The sequence below is a fragment of the Enoplosus armatus genome, chromosome 20 (genome assembly GCF_043641665.1).
Source record: "Enoplosus armatus isolate fEnoArm2 chromosome 20, fEnoArm2.hap1, whole genome shotgun sequence".
In the NCBI taxonomy this organism is placed as follows: domain Eukaryota; kingdom Metazoa; phylum Chordata; class Actinopteri; order Centrarchiformes; family Enoplosidae; genus Enoplosus; species Enoplosus armatus.
In genome coordinates, this window is record NC_092199.1 from 4,087,757 (window position 1) to 4,113,910 (window position 26,154).

At 42.3% G+C, this 26,154-nt stretch overlaps 1 protein-coding gene across 1 annotated transcript; it reads right to left on the reverse strand.

The window, feature by feature from the left end:
• Positions 1-837: 837 nt before the first annotated feature.
• sema4gb (sema domain, immunoglobulin domain (Ig), transmembrane domain (TM) and short cytoplasmic domain, (semaphorin) 4Gb) lies at positions 838-25,923 on the reverse strand. Its single transcript, XM_070926708.1, has 14 exons — positions 25,779-25,923; positions 13,625-13,773; positions 13,180-13,242; positions 12,729-12,827; positions 12,543-12,636; positions 12,068-12,181; positions 11,504-11,658; positions 8,967-9,142; positions 6,367-6,505; positions 6,044-6,266; positions 5,533-5,648; positions 5,027-5,181; positions 2,372-2,433; positions 838-1,808 (listed from the first exon to the last, which is right to left on the reverse strand). Exons 1-14 carry the CDS (start codon positions 25,921-25,923, stop codon positions 838-840), a joined length of 2,661 nt encoding a protein of 886 aa, XP_070782809.1.
• Between the last annotated feature and the right edge of the window lie 231 nt (positions 25,924-26,154).

Consider the following 26,154-nt stretch of genomic DNA (forward strand, 5'->3'; position numbering starts at 1 on the left):
GTCGGCCAATTCACCCCAAAAGGATGAATTGGTGTTTTGGACTGTGTAACATTTTGTAAACTTACATCCTTTTAGCTCTCAAAAGAACACTGAACTGTCCAAAACCAGAGGAGGCCTGCCAGCTGAAACAGCTACTGTCACCATCAGCCTCATAGACGGACTTTGCGTGAGTCCTGTCCTGCGACTATGGGTGCATCAAACCGGTTCTCCCCCAGACCAGGGAACATCCTCACTTCAAACTTGCAACTCGCAGGACCAGGCTCTCAGGTTGCGGGCATGTTAGGTGGAAGGTGGGCCAGTAGTCGAATGCATAGCCATGGAACAATACACAAAAGATAGATTTTGGGTAGAGTATCGCTTTAAGCTCCATAGCGGGGTAATATTACACGGCACTAAAAACTTCCACAGTCTCAAAAATACATGATCACCTCCTGGCCTGATTTATTTTAGCGTCCCATTTTGCACCTTTGCCTTTTTGTGTCATCTGACCACCAACGTTTACAAGCCCCCAGAGAGTCTACACCGAGGTAGCATCATTAAGCTCCCTATTCGTGGTAATTTTGAAAAAGTGCATGTCTACGGCCAAAATTTTCACAGCTCCACTTTTTGAATAGCGGCCTCTGGTTAGTGTAGTCCACTGTTTAAGTGAAATCATGGGCCATTTGTCGTGGGAGACACAGGAGGCTGCACATTTCAGTTCAGGTGAGGACACGGCCTGCAGGTACTCTGACACTGGATAAATAACAGCAGCGTTTGATACAACAGTCAGTTCTACCCACAACTACGGGTCGCTGTTGGGGTAAAAATAAATAACTGTGGGACACTGAGAGGGGCGTCCTAGATAGAGCTCTCGTCAGGCTGCATCAGGTCCAGCTGCGTGTGTTTCCTCTTCTCCAGGATCCTGTTGAGCTCCTCTGTGAAGGAGTGGTAGAGCGGCGACATGCCCTCGGGGTCGGCCTGCCTCAGCAGCACGTAGCTGTTCCCGTTCATCTTCCTCAGCACGCTGGGCAGAGTGGCTGACAGCCCGTTGGCGTAGTCCATGTTGGGCAGCGGAGGTGGCATGGGAAGAGGAGGCGCTGGGGGAGGCGTTTGGCTTGGAGACAACTGGCCCTCACCCGGGACTATCTGGAGGAAACCGTCACCCATATCCCCGAAGGTCGGCACCGAGATGGACCGACGACCCTGACGGCCATTGCAGTGGCTGGAGATGGTTTTAAGTTCAAGATGGGAGCTTCTCTTTCTCTCAGAGGCCCCAAGGACCTGCAGCCCCTGCTGGGAGAACTTTCTGTCATGAGGGGCCCGTCTGGTGCAAAAGCTCACATAAAGCAGAACCACAGTCAACACCAAGCAAAGCCCTCCGAGAACCGCCACCAGGGAAATGTACACGGCCTCCATGTGTCTGTAGGTCTGGAATTCAGGTCCTGGAGGCAGCGGGGCGGGAGGTGAGGGTAAAGGCTGCTCAGTGGGGCTGCTGGTGGAGAAAACAGTCGGGCTGGAAACTGTAGTGGGGTTAGTCGTGGCTGTGGGCTCCACGGGGAAGTACAAGTCTGTGTGCACCCTGACGGTGTAAAGATAAACCAGGACTGAGACGGAGTTCTCCACAGCAAAGCAGCGATAAGACCCGCTCTGTTGGACACGAGCTCCGATTATGAGAAGGCCATCTGTGCCGATGCGGTAGCCCGAATTGAGGCCGTATCCCTGGAGTTCTTTGCCATTTAGCGTCCAGCGTGGAGTTGCCAGGTTGGAGCGCAGTTCGCACTGGAGTAGCACATCGTCACCAGACATCACAGAACGCCTCCGATGCACCACTGAGCAACAGAAAGAGAGGAGAGAGACATGAGCTGAAAAGAGATGAAACAAGAGCGAGATAAGGCAGAGAGAGAACGTGGGAGAGACAAAAATGCAGCATGACAGAGAGGTGCATATAGAATGAGATGTCGGGTCATCGAGGTTACGTTTTCAAAGTGTAGGTGAGCAACCCGTGCGGCTCAACTTCTCCATCACATTTCATAAACCTCTTTAAACGTGGCGAGCCCTGCAATGCAGCCAGCACGACCGCCTGACCTCCAGCAAGAGAGGAACTGATTAAAATGTGTGCGCTGGGACCTGGGGGATGGGTAAGGAGCGCACACCTATGAAATCCCTTAATAGCTGCTAAATGCTTGAGTTTTCAGGCAGAGCGAAGAAGAGTGTGTGTTGGGCTTTTTTCGCCTCATAATCTGTGTGTGTGTGTGTGTGTGTGTGTGTGTGTGTGTGTGTGTGTGTGTGTGTGTGTGTGTGTGAGTCAGGCAAACTAACCAAGGGGAAGGCATGGAAGTGACGCATGTTACATAATGGATGTATGTGCATATGTGTGTGTGTTGTAACATACCATTTCCTGAATTCTCCTTACAGCCCCTGGTCCCTCTCAAGATATCCTGGGTTAGGTTTGACCTGAAATGAGGTGATTTCAAATTTAGTTAAAAGCTTGACAAATTAGAATTTAACCTTTTATTAGATTACAAACTTTTTCAAGTGAGTTGTAGCAACAATAACAATGAGTTACAGACAAACAACCGAAGACAGAAAAGCTTTCTAAAACCACAAACATAACTCAGACTAATCCAAAACAATAACTTAATGAGGCTAGATTATAAAATACCCCAAAACATCTGCAGCCAGAGGAGAGAAAACCCATGTTCTGTAGCAAAAATACAATTTGTAATTTCAGATTTAACTGTAGATGTTTCCAGGCAGAGGGAGCAGCACACATTAATGCTTTTTTACCCAGTTCAGAGCAGAATAGTAGTAAAGAAAAACCTGCCAGAGCTTCCTCCTCTTTCTCCGTCTACGTATTCCAACATCCTGCGTGAATAAAAACACTGGAGAGCAGACTTTTCACTCTCTTTCTGAATAATTAAATTGTTTTAGAGATTGTGCCGTTTTAACCAGGGAAGTGTAAGAGCTCCCATTAACATTCAATTATTTTTCCTGCTTTCTCACCGAATGCAACACTGGCCCCCAAACAAATCCACAGGAGAGGCTGATGTGTCTGCAGGCGTAAGGGAGATTAAGATGTCTGCTGCTCACTCATGCAGAGTGAGTGAAGAGAGGCACAAACACAGTCTCCAGTGCAACACTGAGCCAAAGTCGTGTGTGTTTGAGTGTATGAGTGTGTGTGTTGTTGGTTGGAAGGGGTTTATAATATGCACTCATAATGAAGGGTTCTCCACTGGATTTAATTTTACAGGCTCCATCTAATATCTGGTGGAATGCACATTTACTCAAGTACCACACTTACGTACAAATTTGAGGTACTTGTACTTTACTTTGTATTTCCATTCCATGCCATTTTATACTCGTATTCCACCATAATTTTGTTTATATTGTTCTTTTGACTCTAAAGTTACTTTACAAATTGAGATTTTACATAGAAAAACATGATAAATGATGTATTGTTATACATAAAACTACTCAACAAAACATTGAATATTTAAAATTAGCTCCACCAGCTACAACAGTAAAATGCTACTTACATATGAATGCATCAATAATAGTAATCTATTTATATAATATATAAATATGAGCATTTTTCTGCATTGAGTTCTTAATGTTGGTACATTACATATTTTAAGTGGCATTTTTAATGCAGGACTTGTAACAGAGTATTTTTACAGTTTGGTATTTGTACTTTTACTTAAGTAAAGGGGAATAACTCTTCCACCACCGTCAGTAAGAAAACCATTGAAAGAAGGATAATGATTTATTTCTACAGGTCCGTAATTTCCTAGGAAGTCTCCTGGAAAGAATTTGGTAATAGTTTAAGAAAAAATAAGAATTTAAATATATATATAATATTCAATTTCTTTATGTATTCGTTATTGATTTATAAGTTTTAATTTACAAGTATGTAGAATTATACATTTACCTTTAGACTAAAATACTCTCCAGGTTACACCAGATATTAAATGGAATTAATTAATTAAAAGTGTACCAATTGTCACTATTTTCCACATTATTAGTGCAACGTTTCATAGATGTTATCAGAAATAATGGTAACACTTTACTTTCACTCCCCCTGTTTAGCATTTATATTATACATATATACAAACATGTAATACATGGATTATAACACAGTGTAATGCAGTTAACAACTACAACGACATTACAGTGTGTAATAAACCATTTATTAAAAGTTTGTCTAAATATGGAGGAGAATAACAATGTCAGGCGGTTCTACCTCTGTTTGCTTTTCTGCTACAGATGCTGAGTTACACTCAGTGAAATGCTGATTCAAAGTGTGTTTTGAATCTGAATGTTTTGGGGTTTTTTGTCTAATAATTCTGAAGGAGCTCCTGCTGAGCTGAACAGAGCTGATGGGAAAGAAAATCCAGGTCGACTACATTGTCTTGCTTTCATAGAAATTCTGTTGGGAGGCAAAGTAAGCTGTATAAATAATGAATTAGACTCTCGTATTGTTGTTTGGCCCAGAAGAAAGAACTAAACAGCAACCAAAAAAAGGTCATGCATAAATGTACAAAATGTGTCAAAATGATTAATCTGCTTGTAGGTTTATTACTCGTTTCAAGACATGCTAACAATAATGATGTATTTCATTATCATGCCATTACTTTCTCATATTATTGCCCGTTATATTAAGAATGTGGAGGGACTGACACTTATTTACTCTCTGCAACATTTGAGTCTAATATCTCAATGGAAGGATATTTTTTAATTTCCACAGTTTTGAACATTTATATGGCTGTCATCCGTGCAGTAGGAGAACAAATAGAGGAAAAAGGAAGAGCAGAGTAAACAGGTGGAGCTGCAGAGGAGATTTAGGGAAATATAGACTCAGGATCTATGATGAAGCCATGCAAATTTATGTGTCTCAGCAAGAGTCTGGTTCGTTTTCTGCCAAATCTGGTACCTCATTTCCCAGTCTTTCACTACTTTCTTTAAAACGCTGCGAGCTGCTTGGTGTGTTTGCCTCCTCCATTTGTGTCTGCATGTATGTGCATCTGTGTCTGGGTGTGTGTTCCCTCACCTGTGTGCACGTGAAGATATGTCCACACACACCTTCCCGTCCCAGGCACAGAACGGGTCTCTGGCAAACACGCAGTCATAACAGGAAGTGTACCTCTGACAGGCTGACATCGGCACCTGCACGACTCCAGAGTGGGAGCCGACATAGATACTCCGCTGTAAAACAACAGAGAAATGATTCATCTCTTTCTTCTATATTTGCACGTTATTCCCTTTTTGCCCCCTTTTAATACAAAGTATTGTGATGCATTGTGATATACGAAGTGTATTAATTGATTAATCATTAATTACTGATGGAAATTTCCATTGCCTGGCCGCTGTACATTAACATATATGTCGTTTGTAAACACTTTGGCACTGAAATATTATTTAAAATGTTCTAATTCACTGACAAATAAAAAACAGCATGCTTATATTCTAATTCTATATAATAAATGAATTAGCAAACATGTTTTCATTTGCATCACTTTAGCATGAATAGGCTATTTAAACGTTCTGGTTACACACCAGAGCAGAGGATATGACCATGCTCTCTATTGGCTGGGGTTTATCAAACAACTGCAGCTCTTCTATAATATGCATTTCTCCGTCAATGTCCACAGCTCTGTGCAGCCACCCGTCATCTGTAAGAAAAGGCACAATCTTGTCAAACCTTGAGAGGAAATACAGAGTACAAAATCCAATAGACAATAATACAAACTTCACGCTTCAAAGAATAATAAAAAAACAAATTAACAAATAAGTAAAAAAGGTTCTCATGCTATAATCAATACTTATAGCCAATTACCTGCAGAACTAATGACCACCAGCCTCAACTGTACTTTATGTTTAGTGCTAATTAGCAAATGTTAGCGTGCTAACACGCTAAACTAGGTCTTGGTCTTGTTGGACAATAATGGAGCTCTACGGCACAGAGCAATAAGAAATATAACACATATAAAATGTGCTAGTAGCATCAGTTCACTGTTGGTTTTGTTTTTTTCATGGGATTCGTTGACTGTTCAGCTGTGAAACTCACCAGTTCCCAAAAACAGAACAGTATAAATGTTTCCATCCAGCGCCGGCTCCTTGTGCACGACTATCTTCACATAGTTGACACTCCTCTTGAACATGAGTGGGCGCACCCCTATCGGGTGCACCTGGCTGGCCATCAGCGGGTGCCTTCTGGCGAAAGTGAGGACATTATCTGGGAGGTCTCGCGATGAGTTGATGCCCTGGGACCTGTGCATATCTGTTATACACTAGAGAGATGAGAGAAATGATCACAGAGGAAAGATTGGGACATTTAACACTCACTTATGATGGTAGAAAGTGAGACTGGTTTTAATAGATAAAACTTACAGATCCGGGTCTTGGCTCTGGAACTTTCCCTGTGTACTCCCTCCACTTTGAGTCCTGCACCTCCATGTACGGCCCCTCGAAAGCCTTCTTCACATCTGAGAAGGCGTACTGGCAGATAGCAGATGCTTTGATATTTTTCCTGAAAGACAACCCCCACCCCGAAGACACATCCAGGGGACACACTCGGGATTAATGATTCAAAGTTGGATAAACACTGAGAGGTTATTATCTGGGGAGCCACTGCCACCCAGATCAAATTTCAAACACATTACTGATCATAAGATGACAACGACAGGTGAAAAGGTAACTCGGCTGCTCTCTATTCTCTGAAAACTGTGGGTGTTAAGGTGGTAAAGTTTTGTCTTTTACGCTCACATTTCCCTCTCGGATCTTATCAATTTCTCGTGAGTGGACGTGTGGGAGTGGTGTCACTGACAGGTGTGTAATTTACTTTATCTCCAGTAGCTACTCCCATCATCCACTCCAGAAAGAAGTATTTGTTTAGCAGATTTTTCAACACCACACTCACAGTACTGAAATACCCTCCCTGTGAGTCATAAATAAAGCAGCCCCATTTGTGGTTTTGGTGGAGCACCTGTGAAAGAAAAGGTTTATCCAACAACATAACAACAGCATGAGTTGGGAACCAGGTGACCCTTAATCTTAAGCCCTAAAGGTGAGATTAGTAATGGGGGGAAAATGTCTGCATCACATTCTTAAGTCCATTGTGTGCCCACCTCAGACTTCAAAAGCAATTCAATTGAGAAAAATGAGATGGAAGTGAAACCAGAATCTGTCTTTAAAACTGGTGAGCAGTATACCTCAGGGGCTTACTCATTCCTGCACGCTTGAGTCTAAAGCATAGCGACGACCACTACTCGCACAGGTGTGTGTTTTTTTTTTAAAGAAAACCAGCATTTAGAAAGACAAAACGAGACAGAAAGAAATAAAGGACAGCTGCTGAGAGAGAGGTTGAGATCGGTTATCCAGAAAAGGAAGTGCAGAAGTGAAAAAAAAAGGAAAAAGCAAGAGAGAGATAGATCGTGTTACTGTCCCGCTGCAATGATATCCTCTCCATCAGAATCTAAGCACCCTTGGGACAGTTTTATGCAGCATGACTCTGCATATCAGCATAAACACACACTCACACCGCTGCCAGATATTCCACCGGCAGCCATTGTCCTCTGATGCTGTCACGTCAGCTCTGACTGCAGCTTGGCTGGTTCTGTTCTGATAACAACTCAGCTAGGGTTTGAACTCATTGATTTTTTTTTCTCGTTATCAATTAATCTGTTGATTACTTTTACGACTTATCATTCAGTCTATAAAATGAAAATGAAAATAGAGAAATAAAGTTCCCAGCGCCCAAGGTGACATCTGCAGATGGCTTGTTTTGTTTGATAACAGTCCAAAAACCCCAAAATATTCAATTTACAATGATATAAATCAGAGAATATCTTTGCTTAATTAAATGACTTAAAGGATTAATGTTACTGTGATTCAACTTGATCATTTCAGCACCAAACTCAATTACTTTATGATGAAGCTGACCAGTATTTAAATGTGCCTTTCTAATGTAATCATAAGTGTGTCGATGATGTTGTTATTTTCTATCACGGCGGTCTCTCACAAGAGGGGTTAAAACCAAATCTCTGGTCGACTCATGAAGATAGTTGTGTCAGTGTGAGAAAACCTCCATGAAGAAATGTTTTTTCCCAGTTTCATGTGGAAGAACTTGACTGGTTTAAACACCGACTGTGAGCCAGACCTGATCGCCCAGCGTCAGTGTTGGACCTCACTAATGCTCTTGTGGCTGAATGGGAGCAAATCCCTGCAGCCTGGATCCACAATCTGGTGGAAAACCTTCCCAGAAGAGTGGGGGCTGTTATAGCAGCAAATTAATATCCATGGTTTTGGAGTGAGATGTTCAACAATCACACGCGTACATGTGTAATGTCGGGTGTCCAGATACATTTTGTCCATGTTGTGGTTTCTGGTTTCTCCAGCAGAAATCAACCATGTTTTGAGTTTTGAATTTGAAAATAAAAATGTGAGAACTGAAGCCTTTTGCTCACTTTGCAAACAGTCATCATGTCTGTGTTTGACTATGGAGATATTCTGTACTCACATGCTGCACACTCTGCTTTAAGTGGACTTATCGTTGTCCCTTGAATTTCATTACAGGAGATTAAATGTCACACTCATTATTGTGAGATACAGAAGAAGTAGGTTGGTCCTTATTAGCATCAAGACGAGAGAATAACACACAATTATTTTTATTCATAAGGGTCTTTTCCTAAAAGTTCCTCATTATTTTACATGTCCCCTCAATTTTCACTCTGCAGTTCGCTGGACCAGAGATCAAGGCCGGATAACTCCCATATGTAAATACTGATTTTTCATTATGTACCATATAATATGGAATGACTTGAAAGCTGAACGTCTTATCCCATTGAGTGATCGTTCAAACTTTAGCTTTAACTCTTTAGCTGATACAGAATATATAAATGATATGTCAGACAGTGTGGAATAAGATGATTTTAAAGCTTTAAAGCTACTAAAAGAGAAAAAGGGCCACAGAATCTGATGTTGTCTCTTACCATTCCAGGCCAAAGACGCCATAGAAAATGCTGCTTTGAGCGTCTCGACCCTGCAGGACAAACACACTGCGCAAGATGTTGAGGTGCAGCTCATATTCTGGGACTGAACACACCATTCTGGCCTTGAGGAAGGAGGTCCACTTCCTCTGCAGGGTCCTCTGGCCTCCCCAGTCATTCTGCACACAGAGGAGACGATGGATGAATGGATTGATGATTAAATGAAGTCACTTGAGCTGATATATTCTGGCATAAACACTTTCAAATGACACAAATTCAACAACTGTCACACTCATATACATATCAGTGGTGACTAACCTGTGATTGTAACACACATTTCTACTAAAAAGATAACAATGAAAGCATAATGTACACATAACTATACACATATAAAGGGGAGAGGAGGAAGTGAGGAGATGAGAGTTGCTCCGAGAGCCTACTTTAGCACATTTGCTCTAATTGCATTTCGGTAGCACTGGGAGGAGGCAAGGCTGCAAGAAATCTCTCCCTAAAAGAGTAATTTAGCACACCTCATTTAGACAGAGAGAAAAAAGAGATGGAGTCTATTTTTCTCTTTGTTTGTCGGAAATTATAGCGCTTCATATTTCTTCGTTTATGCCTTTCGCAGACATCTGTCGTTCATCACGGCGCTCTGCCTGCCTCGGCCTCCCACACAGAAATGGCAAAGTAGCTTAAATCGACATAACACATAAATATCGAAAAACAACAGCGCCTGCATCAGGAACACTTCCATCAATAATACCAACTCAATGTTTGGTATAAAAGAAAAACAAAGGGAAAGGAAGGAAATGCATCCACTCTTCGGGTTCATTCTTTTCACAGAACAAAACCTCTAGAGAGTTGGTGTTGGCAGAGAGGTTAACCAAGATGGAAGCCACTGAGACGACATCATAATCATTTCTTATAGAGATGGATGCACTGATAAATCACAATCTATGTCAATCAAAGCACCGTCCGGGTCATCGGGCTGTCAATCACGACGTAAATACAAGAGTCAAGAATCCGAGCGTAGCGGCGTAAAGATACGCCTGTGGGGAAAGACGACGTGATGGAGAGTGTGTTGCTGTTTGAGCCAGACATGAAGTCGGTTTCTAATACTAGACATAGCAGAGAAAAGGACAAATTGTACAGTCTGTCTTTCTTTGCTGGAGATATATAGAATTCCAAAATGGCCGATATTAAATAATGGCATTGATTTCTGCTCTTTATCTTTCTAAGACCTTGTTTCAGTGTAATTAACACCCTTCTCTCCCTTCTGAAAATAGGTCATGATTGCAGAGGAAGTAGATGCGGTCTGGCTGCGAAGTGACAAACAGAAGAGGACAACTAGTTAGGCAGCTCAAAAATGGCGAGTCTTCAGTGGTTTCAGGCCAGAGGCTACTGCCAGGGCCTTCGCTATCTGCAGATCTGCCTCCAACCAGTGTGCTGTCTGGCTGCCAGGGGGGGCTGATCTGGGGACCAGCTCGACATCTGCATGTGCTGCTGTGGCCTAGTTCAGACTGAGTTATTGCACTGTAGACTGCTCTGACAACTCCACAGCGCTGATGAAGAGAGAGGAGGTGAGGAGTCCAGACCTTATTTCCAGAAATGACTTATTTTGGATGCAGAGAGAACCATGAGGAGATGAACCGTTTGAGTAATTCAAATGATTTCACTGATGTGTGCATGTGAAGCGGCGCGTGGACAATTTAATTCTGATTGGATGTTAAAAATGTATTCCCAAGTGTTTACTCGATACGTAGCTTTCTCATTCATTTCTTTTTTCTCTCATACATTCATGCAAGTTCTCACAAAAGATGATGTACAACTGCAGGGTGTGAAATAATTTCTGACGCTTTTAGATACTTTTTACCCCCCATAGAAACACTGCAACAGTGATTTAAGCACAACAGCATACTGTGATGGTAATTACACCATCATGCATGGCTAAAAGAAACGACAGAAAGGAAGGAAGAGAGGAGGAGAGACCTCTAGGAATGGTTGCTGGGCACGCTGGCTAGACCGAGGGATGCTGATCGCAAGTGAAATGAGGTGAGAGGGGAAAAAGAGGAGGAGGAGGAGGAGTGGAAGAGGGCGAGATGGCAATGAAGAGAGGGAGAAGGTTTGCCATTGGAGGTGGAGGTTGGTGGACTGGTAATTTGCCTGGCAACAGTGGCACAGCAAGAACCACCGTCAGTGAAGAAACCGAGATTAGAGACGCCCAACTGCTGGTTCATTCAGTGCTGAAATTACCGGAGGACGGGAGAGAGAGAGAGAGAGAGAGAGAGAGAAATCGAGAACAGAAACTCTCCCTAAATCCATTCACACTTCACTCTGTATCAGTGACGTAAAGCATTAAATAATCCCACCATTTCTGCACTTTGCATACTGGCCACTTCTCTTCTTCCTCTTTTCAGCTCTTTCTTTCCGTGACCTTGCAAGCACTGTAAATCTGTTATGTGAGTTTTGTCTTTCCACACCCAGTGAAACCATTAACATGATTATGGTTAACAGCATTTGGGCTAGTTGCTCTCTCTGACCTTGCAGACTCGGGCAACCCTGGACACCTTGGTCTGGCTCGGGTAGGCAATCTGCTCCTGGCTTCTCTCCGTGAAGAAGAAGTAAATCTTGTCATCGTCACCGATAGAGCTGTTGATGCTCTCCTTCAGCAGCACAGAGCCCACAAAGTCTGCCTCTGTACACACACACACACACACACAAACACACACACACACACACACAGTGATCCACGTGTCCAAACACAGACCTATTAGCGGCCTAGGAAGTGTCTCCTTGGAAACTAAAGATGGAGCTTTTAAAGTATGATTGAATTGCCACAACTAAGCCAGTTAGAGCTGCAGTGCAATGCAATTTCTTGATGTAATTTTCATTCTGCAAATCAATCAGTTTTTGTAGTAACAGCAAAACATCTCATGAGATAAAAACGTGCAAAATGTAAATGAGGTTTGGTATATTTAGTAGTTTACTTTAAGTGAAATTTTATAAACTGGTGTCTGCATTTTTCCTCGCACACACTTATTCATTACTTGATGTATTTGAGGATTATCCCTTCTATGATAAATGATGTCATGTGTTGTATTTACCCAGAAGCCACCGGGTGGGGGCCTCCTCCGTCCTGAGCGTGGGGAAGGGGAAGTTTCTGCGCACATCTGGAGAGCTGCGAAACTCGTACTGAGAGGCCGTGAACATCTCCCCGTCTGATTAACAGATCACACAAGTGTGTTAGTGGAGAAATTTAGACATCAGAGTTAAATCAGATGTAAAAAAGATTCTAATTGCTGCAAAATTTAGACAGAGACAGAGCAGCTAGCATGGCTACAGTTTGAGTGTCTTATTGAAAGTTTTACCAAAATAGTTTTTGCTTGATTGTTGACAATGACGTCTGCACGATGTAATCAGTTTGGTGCCTTTTGTAATATTAACCATTTGCCTGTTGAAGACTTGATAGGGTTAAAACATTGCCTCTTTAGTCTAATAAATGTCTGGGAGCTTTATTCGCTGCTTTCTCCAGCTAAGACATAGACTATAATAGATTAAATGCTCATTTGGGAGACTTACCTACAAGGAGGCCAGTGTACCCCTTTGCTGGGTCATATGGACACCTGTCCCTGCCGTCCTCAAGGCCTGAGGAGAAGCTGAACCGCTCTGCGTCCTTACAGAGAGAAAAAAAGACAATTATTCATTTCATTTCAATTCTACTTTAATCATTAATTGTACCGAAATGAAAATCACGTGAGCTCTTACTATATAAGCACAAAGAGGTCTGAAGGCGTTTGTGCCGCAGACGTACAGGTGAGTCTCATTGTATCGCTGCAGGAAGCGGATGTGATTGTAACACTCTGTCTGCAGCGAACAGAGAGAAACAGGTTATTTCTGGCTCCACAATAAGCAAGGCTGGAGAGGAACACAGGCCAGTCAAAAACTTCATGTATGAGGGCTATTTTATGCAAATATTTAATGAATGAGTGTTTTTTTTTTAATGCTCAACCTCCACTTTAGTTTCTCAGGGTTTAAGGAAAAGTGGATTAAGTAGCAACTGAAAGGATTATCCACTTAGTTGCTGTCACAAACAATCTGCACATCACAAAGCAGAAGAGTTTCATTTATGTTTTCCAACAACAACAACAACAACAACAACAAATAAATGCTTTTGAGTTTTAAATAATAATAAGAGAGTGGAACTGCAGCCTTGTACCTGATTGTCTCTGCCTTTGTTTAGACACTGCTTCTTCTGTTCAGGGGAAGCATCCCAATCAATCTGCAAACAATGACTCAGTTAGCTCAATAAATAGAGAGGGAAAAATAGATAGATAAATAGAAAGATCTATGGACAGAAAAGGGAGAGATAAAGCGAAGAAAGCAAGTGTGTGATAAACAGGAAGAGGGAAAGAAAAAGGAGAGCACACTGAGTTCTGACTCTCTTCAGTAACCCTTGAATTAACGCCTGCTGCATTTAATCCAATATCCATAAAATTGGAGGAACACAACGGGATTTGCTCAATCTGCTTAAGGCTATTATTAGTTTGTCCTCCTTTAACACTTAAGAAACGGGAGAAAACTTGTGAAATCCGGTTTGCCGTTTCTTTGTTAACACTGGCAACTCCGTGCTGATCCGTGGCTTGCGGCGTCGCGGCACTCACTGTGAGGTTAAAAGGTGTGGAGATGTTGGAGGTGTTGAGTGCGTGCAGAGCTCCTCGACCCCCCACGTACAGCAGGCCGGCCTCCTCCTCCAGCAGGAGGGTGCTGTAGTTCTGGGAGGAGCCGGTGAAACAGGCGCTGCCCAACAGACCTGCAAATACATGACACACATTACTGTATAACAACAAAGGTTTCCTTTTTTTTTGTAATGGCCAAAAGTTTGTGACCAATCCTGTGCTTTTGGTCTGGGCTTATTTTTCATGGTTTAGGCTGTGTCAGCAGTTTGGGGGAGGCCACTTCCTGCCGTTATACATCAGGTACATGATCGTGTATTTAGTTCACTTGATTAGCCAAAAAAAGTTGCTCTCATCTGGTTATTTTATCAAAAATCTGTCTCTCAAACTTTATGGAAGTGCAATACGAATTTGTAGGAGTACCGATTTAAGAAATAATTAAGCTAATTTTATACTACTTTATTGTGGTTCCTGTGCGGCTGCTTGTGTTTAGAAGTTTGCCTTATTTTGTTACATGAAAATCTAAATGTTTATATTCATCAAACTATACCAAAAGTCAGGTGTCATATTTGCACCAGAATGTAAAAGCAGCCCCATGGAGAGCCACGAATTAACAGCTCTAAATGCTCCGCTTGCAACTAACTTCACACTCATTGGAGACACACCCCAAATTAACATGCTTAGAGTGTCTGCATGAGGGTGAGACTCGACAACAGACCTGGGAGATTGCTGAGAGGACTGTCGAGAATGTGGCGACGGGGGTACGGTTTGGGGGGGGTGAAATTTTAGGGCATTCAGCAGGAATCGTGCCCCAGTAATGCCAAATCGCATCAGCAGCACTGCCACAGCATGTGTGTGTGTAAGTGTGTGTGAATGAGGGTGATGGAGGAGGGAAGTTCATACAGTGAGTGGAATTAGGGTTAACTCTATCACTGGATAGTATGTGTTACTAAAGTAAAATTGGATGTTATTTGGTTGTGATCTTTTGTCCTTGGTGCAGACAAATAGATTATATATCCATCACAATAATAATTGGCCTGATGCACTAAACTAAATATTTGAACACACCCCGGTGTAGCACCTCAGAAATGGGGGCAGGTTGCTCTGCTGCTGTGAGGCAATAAAAAGGAGGGCATTGTTTTTTCTGTGGGTGTGGAAGATCAGTGCAGAAGTAGGTTTACAGAGCTCTGATTTGCACTAAAAGTTTGGTGCAAGAGGAGATGATTAAATAAATCTGACTTACAGAAGAATAAAACCGCACGTGCAGAAAGAAACAGCTGTCATCAGAGAACAACACAATAAGTGAAGATATCGACAGTGTTACACTGAGGAATATGAGTCAGCAGAGAGCAGATGGGCATATTAATCGCCACACGTCCTCTCTACCTCCCTCTCCTTCTTCTCCCTCTGCTGTGAAGTGATGGCAGCTTGTCTCAGCTCCCCAGTAATAAGACAAACCTATATTTGTCCCCCACCAATCGATTTACTGCGGTGTGTGAGGGCCTGCACGCTTGTCGCCATGAATCTGTTCTCCTGTTCATTGTGCGTCTGACGGAGCGAGAAGGCTCCAGTGCAGCTGGGAGCACCAGGGGGTCACAGTGTAACTGCTGCAAGTATACAGATGATTAGCCAGCAATGCAAGCTGAAGTATTATGAATTTAAAGTTAAACGTATTGAACTAGAGCAGCAATTTAGTGCCACTTCAGCAGCAAATGCCAAACACATCACACGATTGTTTTGACAAGCTGAGTAATACTACCCATGACTAGTAAACTGATTATGCTGTGTAAAATTGGTGGAGTTCCCCTTTAAATCAGGAACTATCTAAACAAAGAATACGTTACGCCAACTTTTGGTACTTGATAGTTCATTAGTAGATACTGGGTGACACATTTCAGTTGTTAGCAAAAAGGTACTGAGCCCCACCCGTCCACAGACATGTTGCAATGGCGCTGACTGAAAGACCCACATATCTATGTAGTTACCATACGTTCAAGATACAAAAAAAAAAAGATCTTTGTTTAAGATTGCGAGCCGGGGTTTATTTTTTTCTTACAGTCAGGTTTAAGTTAGTCAGGAAAAGCTGCCAAACCAGTTAAATGAAACTGGAATCCCTGTTTATGCAAAACAAACACACAAGAAGACAAACACACACACATTGTTCAAGGCTTTGACTCACCTCGTCTGTCTCAACTAACAGGGTTATTGATGCTTTTACTGCTGTAATTCACAATGACCATGACGATAATGAGGATGACAGCGAGTCTCCCCGCGTGTTTGATCTTGCGTAATAGAATTTCCCCAACATCACATGGGAGGCGTTTTCCTCCCCACATGACTGGCTGCTTGTCTAACTGTTACATGGACACACTGGGTGATGACAGAGGCTCTCCGGGAGAGTCAGACTGCAGTCTCTCTTACTGCCCACCTTCCCTCCTGTCAGTCTTTTCTTACTGCTTCTATCACTGACAGCCAGAAAAAAACCACACTGGGACCCTCTGGCTGGTATTATCATGCCCGACAGACTGATTATATGCATGGCAGGAAAAATAACACAGCACATATCACTCGTGGTAGAGGAAACCCTCCACAAAAGTTACAAACATCAACTGTGCACCTTTTTGAAAGCAGTGACATTTAAGAAATTTTAAGTATTTTAACTTCATCAATCTTCAAAACATTCATTTTGAGCCATGAGTGTAAATATCAGATGCTTCGGCAGCTCACTTTGTAAAGTGAAGTAGTTTAAATCAGGCAGGGGCCGCTGTTCTTCCAACATTTGTGAAGAGTTTCCAGCGAAGGCAGGTGGTGAAATGCCGATGAAAGGCCGGTAAAAAATATATATATTTCGAACATGTTTGTCCTCTTCAGTGAACTAAAAGAGTGAACAATGTTCGTAGAGCAACATTAGAGTTGGGACGTTAGTTGCAACATCCATTTGTGGCCAGAAGCGACAACTTTTACAGGAAATGTTGTCTCACCTTTGATTAAACTAACAAAGTGAATGACTGTAATAATAACTACAACAAGGGTCAAGAAGATTAAACATGGAGAGCTGAAAGAGTTATAATATTCCTATGGGTGTGATAGTTTGAATTAAAGCTCCACGGTGTATTTGTGTGTGATTATAGCATTTTTAACGGATTATTTCACTTTATTACAACTTGGTGATCAGACCAGACAGGTTGTAAACAAGCCAACAGTTCAAGCAGATTACTTAAACTACTTTATTCTGACGTAAAACCACCTGCTGTCTTCACACCACCCACACCAGCGTCTAGACTCTGGAGGATCCTGTCCTTCCTCCTTGATGATGATGCTGCACATTGATGGGGTCTGATCGCCTGAAGTCTTTCTCTATTGCTAACCTCAATAAATATACACACTTCAAATCCATCTCTCCTTATTAAACTGTGAGTTTTCCTGATAATCTGACTGCTCAAATATAGTTTGTGACTTATTTTTAGCAATAGCAAGTTATCTTGGTGAGTTATATAATGTACTAACTGATGGCCAAAACTATGAAAATTAGACCCAAGTTGTAATAAATCTGAATTGCCCTCAAGGATTATTCCTGTGGCATATGTTTTAGTTTGTAAAAGAATGTGAGAAAAGTTGAAAACAAGCACAACCCTTGTGTTGCTTTCAGCCCTTTCATCACTGTCACTGTCTTATCAAGTTCAGTTCTAGTGAACTGAACTTTCCAAGAACTGTCACTGCTGCTTCTCACGGTACGAAAACTTATGCAAGTCTGAATAAAATCCACAGATGAGACTGTGTGACTGCCATCTATTATTTCTCATAGCCAGTCATCCTCAGATTTGAGTGAGCAATAAGCAGCGCCTCCGACACTGCCAAAGGTCAGGACACACCGGGGGGGGTGGGGGGGATTCATCTGAAAGATGGGGGGGGCTTGGGCAGGAGTCACGCAGCAGGGCACCCTCGCTACCACACATAAAAGGCATGCACACACAAAAACACAGACATACACTATACTGCATCAATACATAGGACTTGTGTTGATAAGCAACAAAGAGGAGAGGGTGACAGACAGAGAGTTGAATGCAAAAACATGCACACACTCACACAAAAATACATAAAAAAACAAAACCTCTTCACGAGAGCATTACATATTCTCCAAGATCACGTTTAAAGAACTAGTTATGCAAACACAATGGCAGCCCAAGGCAATGTAAAGGGCCCACTACATGTGAGTCATCCAAGAGTGAGCAAAAGCCTTGGTTTCTGTCTTATAAAAATAGTGTCTGCATGATATAACAAGCACAGGGCTGATGAGGAGGACCACGGTGACGTACAAAATGTCGCTGGCCCCAAGGCAGCGGAGGCACAGCGACCTTGGTCTCAGCCCTGGCATGGCCGGACTGCGTGTGTTGTTTTATGCAGGCAACACGCACTTGCTGGCGCATGTTCAAACCCCTGACATGCCTCAATCTCCAGTGACGACACAACCAGACGTATGAAAGAGAAAACCAAATGTTCACTTTAGTCTGAAAAATCAATGGGCTGCAATCACAGCTATGCTCTGAAATCTCTTCGGTTTAGTCTCAGCTGTTTGTGAAGAAATAAGAAAATTGGTCGGTTTTTTTTGTTGTTTTTTTAACCTGAATGCACACACACCACACACAGAAAATACAGAGCTTCTACATAGTGCAGAAAGTACAAATACACAACCACATGAATCTTGTATAACAATCACATTTTAATTCCAAGTGCAGTTTGAAAAATCAATACGTCATTGTGTTTGTTTATGTCTCCAGAGCGACACCTTTCAGAACTGATGCCACTATAAAAAAAAAAGGACGACACTGAAGTTTAAAAACACGCTATGTTTGTTTAGGTTAAAGCCCAAAAACAACTTGGCCTATTGGGCTGAAAGCTGCATTCATTCACTTTTTCAACAAGCTGTAAACACAACATTAGCATTAGCAACACGGAGCAACATTAGCATTCATTTGGAGTTGTGTTTTTGAACATCTGGTGAATGTTCACCAGCTAGCTGCTCGCTTTGTCTGTCTGCTGTCTGGTGCTGGGCAGGTAGGATACAGTTGATTTAACAGTTTTGTCTCTAAATATAGAGTCGGGTTGTAATTCTCTGTGTGTTTGTTGCTACGAGCTAATAACCTCTTTCACATTACATACAGTCATTCGATCCATAGTTACTATAAAATAATACACAACCAAGATGAAAACATAAAATGTCAACAGTTCCAACATTTTTATCAGCATTAGCATGGCCATGAATATAGTCACACACACACACACACACACACACACACACATTGTACCTTGTGCTTTGCTGCAAAATCAATGAGGAAAGTCAACAGAGCGCTGAGGTGTGCCAGAAGCCTCTCAGCCTGCTGGCTGGTTTCTATTTACTGTTGTCATCCTGTATGCATGCGTCTGTGTGCGTATGTGTGTGTGTTAACGCAGACCTGTTTGTTTGTGTTTGTGTGCAGTAACGCAGAACTGTTTGTGTGAATGTTCAATGAGGGGAAGAGGTCAAAACAACTGTCCCTCAGAAACATCTGTCAGGTTTTCCACTGGATACAGACACACACACACACACACACACACACACACACACACACACACACACACACACACACACTTCACACTTATTTCATCCTTCATCTGTCCCCTGAAAAAGGAGTGAAGACGTTTCTGTCAGTGACTCAGAGGATCAGAGGAGTGTGTGTTGTGTGTTTGCCAGAGTGACTGTGTCTCAACACTGAGCCGTCACAGGTGGCGCATCCAGAATGTGTACACTCATGCTCAGACATATTTGTAATCCTCCATGTGGGGTCCGAGATGATAGTAAATCCACTGTATGATTGTGTGTGTGTGTGTGTGTGTGTGTACGACAGTCACTGGAGTGTGTGACTTCCTGTGTGACTCACTGATCACTGGACACACTAGAGACCATGTGACGCACACACGTGCTTCTACAAAGATTTGGGAACAAATGCTGGAAGGAAAGACTGACTTAACTTCTTTGGACAGCGTCACAACTGTCAGTTGTTGTCAACTTTATCCACATTATATAAGCATCGCTTCACTTCTTTACCAGGCGCAAGAGTCAATGAACGTGACTATGAATTATGTAAGAAATAATACACTAGCTGGGTGCCCTGGTATACAAAAAATAGGAGGCAAAGAATGGGAAGCAGACGCAGAAGCAGAAGCAGTCCGTTATTTTCTACATCAGGACATTTGAAAGTGTATTTTCACGTTTGTACTGTTGCCAGTTGCTGCAGGCAAATACAGAAGCTGTGTTCAAACTGACATGTACTTTTTAAAGTTTGTTTGTAGTCAGTTTAAACCATGGGTTCGGTGAGTTAACTGGAGCGAAAGTACTGTTGCTATGGTTACCTGCAGTTTACGCGACAACATAGCGGAGGAAATTTGTCTTTGAGTACACCTCAGCAGAATGAAACATTGTCAAGACGTGGACATTAGACACAACATGAAAACATATTTAATCCAATGTAATCATATTAGAATATCATTTTATGTCACAGACAAAGAAAAAGGGCACCATGTTTAGAGATATTTAGTTTATACTTGGCCTTGACTGTTGCTTTTGTACACCTGTATGTGAATGTGTTGTATGTATATAAAAAGGCAACATATAAAACAACAAACAAGCATTATTAAGATTTCATATTTCATATTCTAATTGTATTGGGCATTGATTGCATACTGATTAAGATCGGTGGTTAAACTGCAACTACATTTGCAAGCCAACCAGAAACCGTACATGACCATGGTATAAAAGAAAAGAGACTATTTACTTATATACCTCTGTCTTTAAAGGTTCAGTTCACCCACATGACAAAAAAAAAAACATATTTTCTCACTTTGTGGTATTGCTCCATGCCCAGATCTTGAGATATACAATGAGATACATTGGAGCTGAGTGAAAATTCAGAAAGAATAAGTTGACATTTCTTTCCAACAAGTGTCCCCATTACGCTGGAAGAAGGTAGATCCAATGACAACAGTTCACAGGTCTGTGGCTCGCAGGTATCTGACAGAGAGTACTGACATGTATTGCTATTCTTTTTGACCGCCGCTGCTCGTTAATTTGGTGGCGCATCACACTGCTGCCAGTGTTAGTGCTCTCTTTCTATTTGAACTGGGCCAGACTGTGAGGTTCAGATAGGTTTTTGACTTGTGTGTTGCAAATCAAGACCTCCACTACAAAAGAAATGCCGTTCACCTTCATTGTTTATCAATAATATCATTCTTTATTATTGTACATATCAAAATCTTGGCAATAAAACCATTGTTAGAGACCACAAGAGCACCTACTACTAGTACCATTACCACCCTAATATGAAAATCAATTTCAGGAATCTCATGGTTTTGAGAAAAATAGGAACTTCGTAGTCGGCTGTGTGTACTCAGTTCCTCATGAATAAAGATGTCAGCCACTGTCAGAGAGATCACTTGTTAAGCATCACGTCAAAGAGGCAGTGTTATGTTTACCCCACGTCTTATGATGACACAAACACGATACCTTTTTCAGAGCTTGTGTTAGATCCAAAACTTTCGCAGGACTTTGTTCAACCGGGGAGACTGCAGAATGAGATGAAAGACAGCCAAGACTTTCATCTCAGGAAAGAAAGAAAGCGAACCCCACGTACAACACACAAATAGTCCCCGTGTTATTTCAGGTCTTGCTAGATGCTATCAGTGAATCACCAATAAGATCCTGTCAGAATCAACACTATCAGAGGGGAATAAGATCAAAGCATCACAGAGGTCTCAGTGGATTTAAAAGGTCCAAAGCATAAAAATGTCGCCACAGAGAGAAAAATAAAAAGTGGAGTGACCGTGCTGTCACACAGCTGAGAAACAGATTAAACAACTTCAGTTAAAGCAGCTGCGGCCAAGCTGATAATGTGAGTAAATCATCAATGTTTTCTCTGTTCAATAGGGAGTAGATGCAGCTGCTCAGGCTGTTTGCAAAGACAATAATAGACTTGGCTGAACAGTAAATTGGTGACCATCAGTGGCCTGTCTCCTTGGCACTGTAATTACCATACTGCATGAAGAAAAACCTCTTCATCTACAAAAAAGCATCAAGTTGACAGGGTTTATTACCACCACCACCACAATAATAATAGTGCTAACCATAAGAAATATTACTACCAAGGCCTCTTTTGCCATCTCAGCTTGTCATAGCAGCAACAGACGACTTACAGTGCATCAATATTTCACAACTGCATTACTTCAGGTCTGGTGGCAAAAGGAGGCAGAAAATGCCAAAGCAGGGACCCTCATGGGCAAACGGCAGAGTTCAGAACACAGTCAAGCATTCACCTCACCTCTGGGAGAAAAACAGAAACCTGTCTCATAAACACACAAACACAATCTAAGTTGAGTTGTCAAATTTTGCCTTAAGGCTCCAAACTTAACTGGATTCTGCAACTAACAATTAATCTGCAGATTATTATGTCAAAAAAAAGTCATAGTCCAAGGTGGCGTCTTTATATGTCTTGTTTTGTCCAACCAATAGTCCAAAACCCAAAGAAATTCAGTTTGCAATCACGTAAGACAAGGAACCAGGGAATGTTAACTAAACATTTACTAAAAGGACTATTCTGTTATCTAAATAGTTGCTGATTAATTCAACTAATCGATTAATCAACTAATTGTTGCAGCTCTACTGGATTCCTGAAATGCGACAGCTTGATTTACTATTTTCAGGATCCCACACAAAGCTCACAACTGAGCCGTTTTATCGATAAACAGACAACGTTTTCATGTTGAGACCTCGTCTGCAGTGGTGAAAAGTAACTATTTACATACATTGACATCCAGCAGTGAGGTTAGCTAACTACTGGTTAGTTAGCTGGTTAGGTTAGCCAGCGACTGGCCCCAGAAGTAGATCCCATTGCAGTTAGCTACGATAGCTAATCCAGGGGGCTAATTTCTGTGGGTGCTTTTGGTCGGACTCAGAGACAAGATTGAAATGAGGATGAAATGATTTATGTAAAATTGTGTTTCCTGAATTTCTGCAACAGAGGTGATGAGTATGAAGTTAGCATGACCCACAGTCAAAGTGATGAGATTACAGTTCAGAGTATTTTTTAAATTGTGGCACTGCTAGTTTGTCTTAAACCTGCATAATGTGATTGTTTGGCAACTTGAAGGCAGATATGTTATCACCTTATAAAGTGGACATGGTGAACATGTTAGCAAACAGTTTACACATTCAGCAGACATCGAGCAACATTAGTATTAATTTAGAGTCACGTGTCTGACATCCTGACAAATTTAAGTCAAACTCCAACTCCTGAGGGAAATATCCGGCAGCTGCCTGCTGCTCTCATCGATCTCATTTCGAGGTGAGAGTGAACCAAAACAGCAAAGTTGAGGGCGGAACAATCACAACAATGAGCTGAAAGATGCTAAAACCCTCCATTGAGTCGGGTGATCATTCTCTTTGGGTTTGTCACTATTGATCCATTGTTAATATAAAAATACTTATTAGTGCAGCTTTACGTAATAGATGAGAAGACTTACTACCACCACATGTTACCGTTTCAAGGTTCTTACATTATGCTGGATCCTTTCTTTTCATTTCTTCGATGGGTTTCTCAAAGCACCATTCCCTCGAGATTTCCATACAGTGCATAAAGTCACGGTGTGTCATTTTCCTTCTTATAAATCTGAGCTCCCTCTGATACAGCATGTCCCTGTACTCCCACTCACGTAGGCCATCTGCAAAGCATACTGTAAATTAATGGGCGCCCCCTCACCCCAGCTGAGAAACATAATATAAATCCTCCCACAGAGCTTCCCATAGGTAGTGACACCCACATACAACATCCATCCCATTTCCTATTTTCCATCCACAGTGCTGCACGCCCAGGCAGACACATCGTCTTTATGAGGTGAAGCTTGGCACTCTCCACCCCCCCCTGAGTGACATGTGTCCCCACAGGGAAAGTGACAGAGGGTGTGCAGATTTTACATGATGTGACTAAATGCATGCCCAAACAGCCCTCTCTCCCCACACACACACACACATGCACACGGTGTACTCAGACACACATGGAGACTGACGAAACGCATGCTGACACACGTGCACATCCTGCACTCTCACATGCACTCACATGCCTCCCCTGATGATTAGAAAGTAGGTCAAGGACGACTTTCTACGAGGGCAAAGAGAAAAATAAAATCTGTGATGATAGACTGACTCTGGCTGCAGCACAGAAAAGTGCCCACAGTAAGCAGAGTATGTATGATTTATAATCCGACGCAGAGTCAGACTCGGAGATGTGTAAATAAGTAGCCAGAGGCGTGACGATTCAAAGGAGGCTTTCAGAATAGACAATGAGTTCTGTCTCAAACTTGCTTAATGAGGCTTAATGAGTACATATACATGCTGCCCCATCTAATGAACCTTTAGTTAATCGAGTGTGTCATTTTCATTTGGTTGATAAATACCGATATCAATATCCAGGCCAGTCAGCTCCCATTAGTTGCAGTAAGCAGCTCCACAATAGTAGCTTTAAAAGTAGAGCCATGTTTTTCTCAGAGCTGCAGGGTCTGCCATAAATACCTATTTCTAAATATTCTCTACAGCACAACAAATCAGCTCATTTTGTGGAGCAAAACTTGGACCTTGAAGGAAGAATATTCACACAATGTCCTCTCTCTCTCTCTCTCCAGAAACTGTAAACTAAATATTCTTTTTTTTTTAAATTCCTCACAGGTTAAATCACAAAAATGTACGGTGAAGTAGCAAACAAACACTGAGAAGTGGCTCCTCCTCTGTTATATTCTCATCTCTCTGAGTGATTGAGCAGCATCATCTCACACTGCAACACTCTCAACAGCTCTCATGACATTGCACCGGAGAGCTCGGCTGGCAATAGAACCGGCCCTGTTCACTCCACCCCTCCTCTAATAATACTCTTCCTCAGAGGACTGAAGAGGAGTGGAGAGGAGAGGGGTGGAGGTAGGAGCACAGCCACCCGATCAGTCTGCCAGTGCCGGAGTTCCCTTCTCGCTGCAGCTGCAGTGGTAGCCTCTGCCGCAGTAATGGGGAGCGAGGAGAGAGGGAGGGGAAAGGTGAGCTGGTGGGAAGCGAGGAGGGGTAAGGTAGGGGGAGGAAGGTGCTGATGTGTGTACATATCCACCCTTTGCCAAAATATACTTATTCAGCACTATTTTCTGCACGGACGCTAATCAGGTCCACTGTGTCCAGGTCCTCCTTTATGAGGGCCTCTTGTCTATTGTTTCATTAGAAGTGTTTGCTGAGCCGTGAGATCTAGGACAGGGCTTGAGAGAGGCGATTAATAACTCTTGAGCATGAAGTGAGCTGTCTTCAGGGCCAACTTGCAAAAGTGTGCCACTTCTTTAACAGGCAAGGGAGGAAGGAGGCACAGCAGCATCGAATAAGGACAGCGAGGTGAGCGTTTAGTGGGCTTGTGCATATGTGTTTATATGGATGCATCTAGAACAGGGTTTCTAAAAGTCTGACACTGTGCCCCCCCCCCCATCCTCCCCTCCCCACATTAATATGGTCCTATTATTATTCTTTGTCTTACTATCTATTTGATCATGTTGCCATGTTTTGCAACTACAGTTCCCATAATGCTTTGGGGGATGTAAACAGAAAAGTATAATGTTGCCATGGATCCAAAGAGTTACGCTGTAAGCTACAACAATTGACACTATTAAAAGTATCCTGAATTAGCTATTAGCAGTTTCTGTTTGCAGAGTACTTTGATACTGAAGAAAACTTAAAAACATGATGATTCTCAGGCAGGTTCTGGATTTATAAAGACTGCTCTTTTTCTATGATTTCTAAGTTGATTTACAGATGTTATTTTCGATGGACAATGGAGATAATGGTATTCTCTGAAAGTCACACTGTATCAAAAACATATGTGTATCACGTTTGTGTGTTTAGATTTTGAGAGGAAGTAGCTTAAGAACTTTAATTTCCTCCATGAGCTGTGTGTCGCTGACCGTGCTGGTAAGCAGGATAAATCAGGGGGCAAAACTACATTAACTACTTGTCTTTCGTTTCTCTTTCACCTCAAACAGTATCTTTGCCTCACATCTCAACTCGCCTCACAGTTTGAAAATGGTCCCTCACCTTTGGAGAAGACAGTAGTCCTGGGAGTGACATCCAGGTCCAGGGACGGGCTGAAGGGGAAGGCCCACAGCTGCGACAGCCTGGCCAGGAGCATCAGGAGCAGCAGGAGGGGCAGGAGGGGCTGGACTGATCTCTGGTCTCCCATGTTTAACACACAGACCTGGGTCCAAGCACAGCACTCGATTTGTTGAACACAAAAAATCTGAGCGTGAGATGTGTTTATCTTCAGGCCCAGCAGCGAGCAGATGCAGACTCTTTGATTATCCTTCAGCTGAGAACACGCAGAGAAAGAGAAAAACAATGTGTATAACTCAGAGAGAAATGATCCGGCATACCAAACTAGATGCTGTTGTCTTGAGGTGGAACTGGAATTCAG